General features: G+C 38.1%; 1 protein-coding gene across 4 annotated transcripts; it reads left to right on the forward strand.

The window, feature by feature from the left end:
• Positions 1-1761: 1761 nt before the first annotated feature.
• sgca (sarcoglycan, alpha) lies at positions 1762-6101 on the forward strand. 4 transcript variants are annotated; one of them, XM_085283431.1, is made up of 12 exons: positions 1762-1812; positions 2064-2192; positions 2287-2435; positions 2957-2998; positions 3283-3349; positions 3450-3648; positions 3816-3984; positions 4163-4371; positions 4576-4602; positions 4804-4977; positions 5722-5748; positions 5837-6101. In XM_085283431.1, the coding sequence occupies exons 1-12, from the start codon at positions 1776-1778 to the stop codon at positions 5841-5843; spliced, it is 1236 nt and encodes a 411-aa protein (XP_085139557.1). In that variant the 5' UTR covers positions 1762-1775; the 3' UTR covers positions 5844-6101. The 4 variants fall into 4 exon arrangements, with proteins under 4 accessions (XP_085139557.1, XP_085139560.1, XP_085139558.1 ...); XM_085283434.1 differs by lacking the exon at positions 2957-2998; XM_085283432.1 differs by lacking the exon at positions 5837-6101 and having other exon boundaries at positions 5722-5752.
• Positions 6102-8230: the final 2129 nt, after the last annotated feature.

The raw sequence follows: 8230 nt of genomic DNA on the forward strand, positions 1-8230 counted from the left end.
ACTGTGTTACTGGGGTTTTGCAAAGTAATGACCAGCTGAAGAAACATTGACACAAATAAACTCAGTACATAAAATTAAAATATATTTAAAATATATTTAATTCTGTCCAATGTGTTAAAAAGCTTTTAGTTGTGTACTTTTGTACTTTTAACTTTTGATTCATTTTTAACCCAACCCCTATTTCCCATGAGAGACTTTGCCTTTTACCACCCTACAAATACAACGTGTTCTTAATGACTCGTGTCTTTTTCGTGCTTTTGCATGAGTGTCACATTATGACTGTAGAACAGTCACTGGTGTCACACAGACCGTTCGTTTGCAGACCGTCGCCTGCATATTGTAGCTGTTTACTGTCACCAGGGGGCAGTGTCACAAACAACAGATCTGTGAAATCACAGGATACCTGGCAATGCAACCTATGCACAGCCCCATCCGTGATCCATGATGAGCTGGGTGCTCTTTTGTTGTTGTTTTGTTCGTTTGTTTTTATTGCATACTCTTCCACGTAGGGTCTGTGTAGGCAAATGCCCATGCAAAAGAATGCTAAAACATGGGCTTTACCTGGTTAAGTAAGGCATATACTGACCAACTTTTGGTTTAAAAAAAAATAGTATTTTACACAAAAGTACAGCCATGTCCTAGTTCAGCTTCAGTTGGAATCTCTTCAAGACATTATGTAAACATTTTAAGCATAAAATCCTTCCTTTACGTTCTTCTAACATTTTTAAATATTTTTTAAAAGGTTTTACACGGTCTTCAAAAAAAGGAATTCACAATTAAGTGGCTTTAAAGTTACTCAGTTATATACCAGTGTCCTTTCTCCTTATTACATCAATTCATCAATTTTCTCTCCATTTGCGGTGTCTAGAGCAGAGGGGGGCAATTAATTTTCCCAAAGGGCCACATGAGAAACTGGGACTGTTTAGAGGGCAGCACCAATAAGCTGAAGTCAATTATATTAATTTTACCTCTTTATCACATTGGTGAGGGACCTCCACAACACACCCAGTTTCTCATGTGACCCCCTTGGGAAATATAACTGCCCACTGGCCCCATGGTGTAAAACCAATCCTAATTGATAGAGGGTGAAAGGGGGTGTACACTCTGGATATGATGCTAGTCTATGACAGAGCAACCACAGGGAGAGGCATGAACATCCAAACTCCACACAGTAACATGCTGGTTGATCAGAAGGTTCAAATTCCAAAACGAGCTGAGCTGAGTTAAATTTGCATTAAACTCAGTTTATTTATATATATTTTCTCGGTAAGAAAATAATGTGTAAATTTTCTAGAAAAAATGAAAGGTAATAATGGTATTTTTTTTATTAATCATATCGCCCTCATATGAATTGAAAATCTAATCACACACTTTTTGAAATTAAAGAAACAAAATAAACTTTGATAAATATACCTAAAGTGTTAAAACATTAGGTAGCAAAATCACTCTAAGCTTCATTAGCCTATTGCACTATTGCAACAACAGTGTTTGAGACCTAAATATATTAGTGGAGAAATATAAGGCAAATATTAACTACTAAAGGCAAATGGATACATGTGCGAACGTACTGAGCAAAAATGGATGACTGTATATGACTTATATGACTGTATATCAACAAAAAGGACATAAATATCCCTCGAAGGCCTACTGTTCACAGACTCACAGTCACCCTTCCGGATGTTATTAGGTAAGTGAGACAAAAATAGTTTTGACATGTCCTTTGCAGTGACCAAGCCCCTCTCCACTTGGTTCTGTCAATCAAAACCCAAAACAAGATGGCAGGCTGTGGGAGCTGGGTCTTCTTTTTAACAGGCAAGTTCACTCGTAAAATTATTTAGCTTCATCAAAGAACAACTTTCGCTGACCTTCCTCAACATTAATTATCAACTCTGTGTTATTTAGTAAAAACACTCGCCCTTGATATCAGCTTTTAAGGACTGTGCGTAGGATTCTAGCATCAGGATGTGTGTGTTGTCATTTTTTAATGTCAGATTTAAGGTTTTGTTTGCCTTTTTTGACCCTTCTTATAAACTGTCTGGTGTGTTTTTTACACTTCCACACAGTGTGTTCTGCCAGTTTGTTTGAGGCCAGTTCTGACATCAAAGTTACCATTCCTGTGGGGAAGTTTTTTACACATGAACTGTTTAGAGAGACTTTCCAGAACGACTTTGAACCTTTGGGCAAAGTCTACGGTGAGACAGAATGATCTAAATTCAGTTAAAAGGATAAGACATCCACATGTGTTAATGCTGTTTTTCTCTGCTCTTTTTGTGTTTTGCAAATCAGGCATATTGTACAACGACCCCATAATATTTAAGTGCAACAAACAGAATTTCCCAGACCTCCCAGAGTGGTTGCGCTTCACCCAAAGGAACCCCTATGACAACGGCTTCTTGTATGGCACACCAATGTCTCCAGGAAAAAGTATAATTGAGGTGTGAAATCATCATTTACACCAACATTGGCACAATATTCTTCCATGCTGCACATCTAACATTCACCTCTGGCCTTACTTTTGCACATTCTTCTGTCGTGATGGTAGGCCAAACAAAGATAACATTCCAGCGCAGCTACAGTGGAGACAAATATGAAAAATATGCGGCTATCAAAAACAGCTGTCAGGATTTGTTGTCAAATCCCCAGAGACAAAAGCCTTGGGCCTCTTCTCTTCAGCTGCTATTTTGAACCAACGTTAAAAATTCAGGAAGTAAGCTGTCTTTGAAGAAGAAGAGATACAAATGTCAGAAGTAACACTTTAGTCTCAACCAAACAGAATTTATTTCAGTTAGAAAACATGCTAAATTTTTGGTGTAAACACAGAACACAGCTGTATTCTGATTCAAAACTTTTCCCATTGTAACAAACTACACGCCATTTTTTAAGTGCATTAATTTTTTGCTTTTGTTTAAACAGTTCATCCTGTTTTTGTTTTGTTTTTTCGCTTTTCTTTTTACAGAACAGTGAACATAAAGTATTAAGCAGCTATACAGCAGAAAATGTAAGATATTAAACTAATCTTCACCGCTTTATTTTCTTTATTTTCGTTTTAGTGTAAGTCTTAAATTATTAATATATCTCTAGATATATAATAACGAATTGGTTTTGAAACAGATACTTTTTGTTACTGTAAGCAAAAACGTTTTTCATACACTAATGAGCAGACAGCAGCTAAAGGGAAATTGACAGCAAATGGAAAAGCGGACATTCAAGTTTTGCAAAAAGTGCTCCTGGAATGCATATGAACTGTCATAATCTTAATAATATTACATTTCATTCTGACAGATTTATGCCACCAACCAGCGGAGCTATGACACAGTCAGACACCTTCTCATAATCAAAGTCGTTCCAGGTATTTGCGATGAATCCGTCCCATTACGTTTAAGTCCCAAAATAATAGTTATAATGAATGAGGGTGTGTCAAATGTCGAAACTCGCCGGTGTATTTACAGACAAGATTCTGCCCTATCAAGTCGAAGTCTTCATCAAGCTGAGAGAGATTGAAAAAGTGCTGCCCTCTACTGTTCAGGATGAGATAAAGCAGGATTTGCAGAAGCTGTGGGACACAGAGACCCTGGAAATGATCAACATCACCAACGCCCTCGATCGTGGTGGCAGAGTTCCACTCCCTCTTGCAGGGCACTTTGAAGGGTAAACTTAGATCTGTACATTCTTATACATACTGGGTTTATTTAAAATTATGTTTTTTTTAGTACTACTACTTAAGTTTGTTGTATTTTATTAGCACCGTGTTTGCTGCTGTAACAGAACTTGCTTTGGAAAAAAATGCATATTTAGTCAAATTTGATTTGTGACAGTGTGTATGTGAAGGTAGGGTCAGAGGAGCATTTCTCCAAATGTCTCCTGAGGGTGCTGACACCGGAGAACAAAAAGCAGTGCAAGGAAGAGGCCAAAATCAAAGTCCCTGGAGAATGCCACTTCTGCATAAATCCAAGCAACTGTATCACCTGGTGCAAGACGGAGCTGGTGAGGCCAGAAAAGATGCACGCCCAAGAAGGAACATATATATAAATATATATGATCAAAGCCTCAATTGATTATTTCATTTTGTCTCATTAACTACTAAGCAGAAGCAAACAGCATAAAGCTGTTTATCTCATCTGCTGCTCTGTGCTTCATTTTAATGCTCTTCCTCCTCCTGCAGTTTGATCTGACAAAGATGAAGCCGAAGCCACCTGCTCCCACTATGGGTTCAGGGATTTTGGAGGCTGGAGAGGACTTCAAACCTCTGGAGTCTCCCCCAAACAGAGACTATTTCCCAGACTACATCGTGACAGTGATTGTGCCCCTGATCCTCGCCATCATCCTGTTTCTGCTGCTGGCTTACATCATGTTTGGCAGAAGGGAAGGAATGTATGTATCTAATTTTAAATCTAATCTCTGAATAAATATGTAAAGGCTTTGGATGCCAAACTATATTTTTCCCTCTTCCCTCTACTGGGATTTTATGTAGTCATCCAAGTGGGATAAATTCCACCAAGGATGGGAATCTATTTAAACATATTTAGACTTTTGATTGATCCAATATTAAACGGATATTTTACTCTTTTTCTATAGTGGCAAAAGGAATGCAAGAACAAACCAGTAAGTACTTTGTTTATAACAGATTTTGAAACCTGATTGTTGTCTTTCAATTTAAAACATGATCTGATGGTTAACTTTTTACTACCAGTCAGCTAAGACAGCATTATAAGTGATATTTCACAGAATGAATCTGAAATATAGTGCAGCAAAAATATTTCCAAGCTTGCAGAAAAAAAAATCTGTATGTGATGTGTGCTGCAGAATTCAGCTGTACCACCACTACACCATCCATGAGAACACTGACGAGCTGAGGACCATGGCTGGAAACAGAGGGGTGCCTCCACCCCTCTCCACACTGCCCATGTTTAACAGCCGGACTGGAGACAGGGCCTCCCCGCTGCAGTCTGACAGCATCCCACTCATCATGGCCCAACAGTAAGCACCACACCCATTAATTCCTATCAGTTATGTGCACTGAGCTGCCAGTCTATTAGGTACACAATAAGAACCTAATGTAACACCACTCTAATGTTGCTCTGATGATGCACTGGGTTGTTCTGATCAGGTATGCTTCTCCTGTCATTTTCCAAATAGTATCGCAGGGTGGAAATTTGACAGCACTTTTCTATTTTCTCAGTTCTTTCAATTTTGCAAACACCACTTGTTGAAACGCATCCCCAAACCTGCTGTTTCTTTCAGGTCATGTGTAAGTTCTTTGCTAGATTTCCAAAAAGATCACTTTAAATATTTACAAAAACATCTTCCTCCTCAGAAGCAATACATACTGTATGTATATGAGGGGTGACTCAAGTCTTTTGCTCAGTATTGTAAAACAAAGGAAGCTTATAATAAGTTACATCAAAAGTCATTCTTGTGTCCATGAATCAACACCATTTCAATAGAAATTGTAACCAAACAGCCGTCACAAATTACCAAATGAAAATCTACATACTCAAATATGTTTGTATGACCAGCAGTTTACAATCTGAAGTATTTTGTTTATGAGAGTATAGCATATAAAGAATAAGTACTAACATCTCATCACACCTGCCATCTGCTGTTGGTGAAGTTAGTGTCACTATTACTGCTGTGTTGCATGAGTTATTCTCCAACAGTTGTAATAAATCATAATAAATAAAGTAGTTTTTAATTGTATTTATTTTCTTACTCTCTTGGTAGAGATCCATACAGTGACACACTGCCCAGGTAAGCCCATTCACAGGATTCTCCTCCGCATTGATTCTGCTCGGTGTTGCTGATTATTCTAAGAATATTTTTTTGTGTGTGTTTACAGGAAGTGAGAGCAGCGATGGATAAGATATAACACATGGAGTATTATTAATAACCTCTCTGAGACACAGTTTGTGGATTATATTTGCATTTGGATATTATAATTTCTTCCTGTTTGGGTTCCATTAAAGTAAATGAATAGTATACTAATAGCTCAGATGTTGTGTATATCAAACTAATTATTGTCGCACGTTGTAAACTAATACATGGGTCATTTTATAAACACTGAAGCATGTTTTGTGGATTAAATATTTCTTTGGTTCATAAAATATTTTGTTTATATTTATTAATTTCTTAAAGGGTATGTGATGACTAGTTGGACAAACTTTGGAAGAAATCCATTTGATTTGGTTAACCCAGGCTGCTAAAAATGTATATTATATGAATTATTATTCATTCACGTATTATTATATTCCAGCAAAAAATCATGTTCTTACTCTGGCATGTTCTATGACTGACCTGAAAGATGCTCAATATCCATTCTTTATATTCATCTTATCCTTCTTTAGTGGTAATACAATAAAAAATAAGAAGGGACAGCTTCAGTTTAGATATGCTTTTAAACACAGGTTGTACATGCAGTAGATGTCAGGCAGAGGTAGGGTTTGAAAGTTGGCATTCAGCACCTGCAGCACGCATGCTCTGCTTTATGAGCTCAAAGTAGAAATGCTTTGTTTACACTTTGCTTTAGAGAATCAGCAGCTGTAGCATTAAGGGAGCTAGAAAGGATAAAGATGAGCTCAAATGTATGTTTAATTTGGATCTGTGTGTATGCTGTATATACAAAAAAAAAACAGGATATTTTTTTATTCTTATTTCTTACTATAGTTTTGTATACACTCACTGGACATTTTATTAGTTACACCTTCATAATACTGGTTTGGTGTCCCTTTTGCCTTCAGAACTGCCTCAATTCTTAATGGCATAGGTTCAACAAGGTGCTGGAAATATTCCTCAGAGATTTGGATCCATGTTAACATGATAGCATCACACAGTTGCTGCAGATTTGTTGGCTTTACTTCCAGGATGTGAATGTCTACATCCCAAAGGTGCTCTCTTGGATTACGTTCAGGTAACTGTGGAGGCCGTTTGAGTACCAATGAAGTCATGTTCAAGAAATCAGTTTGAGGAGATCAGAGCAACTGTGACATGGTGTGTGATATCCTGCTGGAAGACACTGGGGTCATAACGGGATCAGCATGGTCACCAACAATACTCAGATGGGCTCTGGCATCTAAACAGTGATTAGTTGGATATGGAGCTCATTCCAGGCGATATATTTCCACTCTTCTACTGACCTATTCTGGTGATTCCATTTTAATTGTAGCTTCACTTTCCTGTTCTTACCTGACAAGATTGGCACCTGGTGTGGTCTTCTGCTGCTGTAGCCCATCTGCCTCAAGGTTCAACATATTTCTTGTTCAAATATGCTCTTTGAACGTGATTGTAACAAGTATTTGAGCTATTGTTGCCTTCCTATCACCAAAAATCAGTCCAGCCATTCACCACTTTCTCTTTTTTAAACATTCTCTGTAAACCCTGGGAAAGCTGGGAAAATCCCAGCATATAAGCAGTTTCTGAAATACTCCAACCAGCCAGTCTGGCACCAACAACCATGCCACATTCAAAGTCACTGAAATAGCCTTTCTTACCTAATCTGCTTGAGTTGAAGGGGATTTATTTCACCATGTCCTAAATGCGGTGAGTTTCTGCCAAGTGATTGGGTGATTAGATATTTGTGTTAATGAGCAGTTGAACCCTAACAAAGTGGCCGTGAGCAGAGAGATACATGTGGGTTGTCTCTGCTATGCAAGTAAGCTGTGATGTTCTGATTCACAGCATGATTTTGTTTTGTTTTCTTTCTTTTGTTTGCTTCTTATCCTGACCGGCTTTACACGAGTGATGTTGTTTTTATCTATAAATATCTGTTTTCTAAGTCACCTCATCATCCTCATCATCATCACCTCGTCACATTCGGTGAGTTGGGCTGTGACAGTATGAACCACTAATCAGTTTTGCCAGTAAATTGTCTAGTGACAAAGCAAACTATGAAGAGGAGATCAGTTCAACAGTTTACAGATCATTCATCACTTATGGCTGGATCAAAAAGAGGTTCACCCTCTTCTTAAAGGGTTGCAGCTTTTATCTGGTTTTGCAGGATGAAAGCCTATGAAGCCTGCAAATAATAGCAGCTTTGCAGTGCACTGCAGCAGTAATTTTCATTCCAGTTTGCTTCTGTGCTTTGCCTGCAGGAAGCAGCCGTTGTTGCATTAGACATCCAGAAGGAGTCGCTGGTGGTGTATCTTCATTTGGTATGGGCGTTTTCTCTTCTGAGACAAGCATTCATTTCTGCAAAGTTAGCTCCTTGTTTTTCAGTGTGACAAGGAAACAACTACGG

The sequence above is a fragment of the Mchenga conophoros genome, linkage group LG8, assembly GCF_057382185.1.
Source record: "Mchenga conophoros isolate Kocher_MC1m ecotype Shallow Benthic linkage group LG8, M_conophoros_male_GT1.1, whole genome shotgun sequence".
Classification (NCBI taxonomy): domain Eukaryota; kingdom Metazoa; phylum Chordata; class Actinopteri; order Cichliformes; family Cichlidae; genus Mchenga; species Mchenga conophoros.

What these genes read in the sequence shown, in the direction of transcription:
- sgca (XM_085283431.1), top strand. Translation starts at nt 1,776, where the DNA reads ATGGCAGGCTGTGGGAGCTGGGTCTTCTTTTTAACAG. An exon ending in GCAGCTATACAGCAGAAAAT is followed by an intron (nt 2,999 to 3,282) that starts GTAAGATATTAA and finishes TCATTCTGACAG; the next exon opens with ATTTATGCCACCAACCAGCG. An exon ending in AGGAATGCAAGAACAAACCA is followed by an intron (nt 4,603 to 4,803) that starts GTAAGTACTTTG and finishes TGTGTGCTGCAG; the next exon opens with AATTCAGCTGTACCACCACT.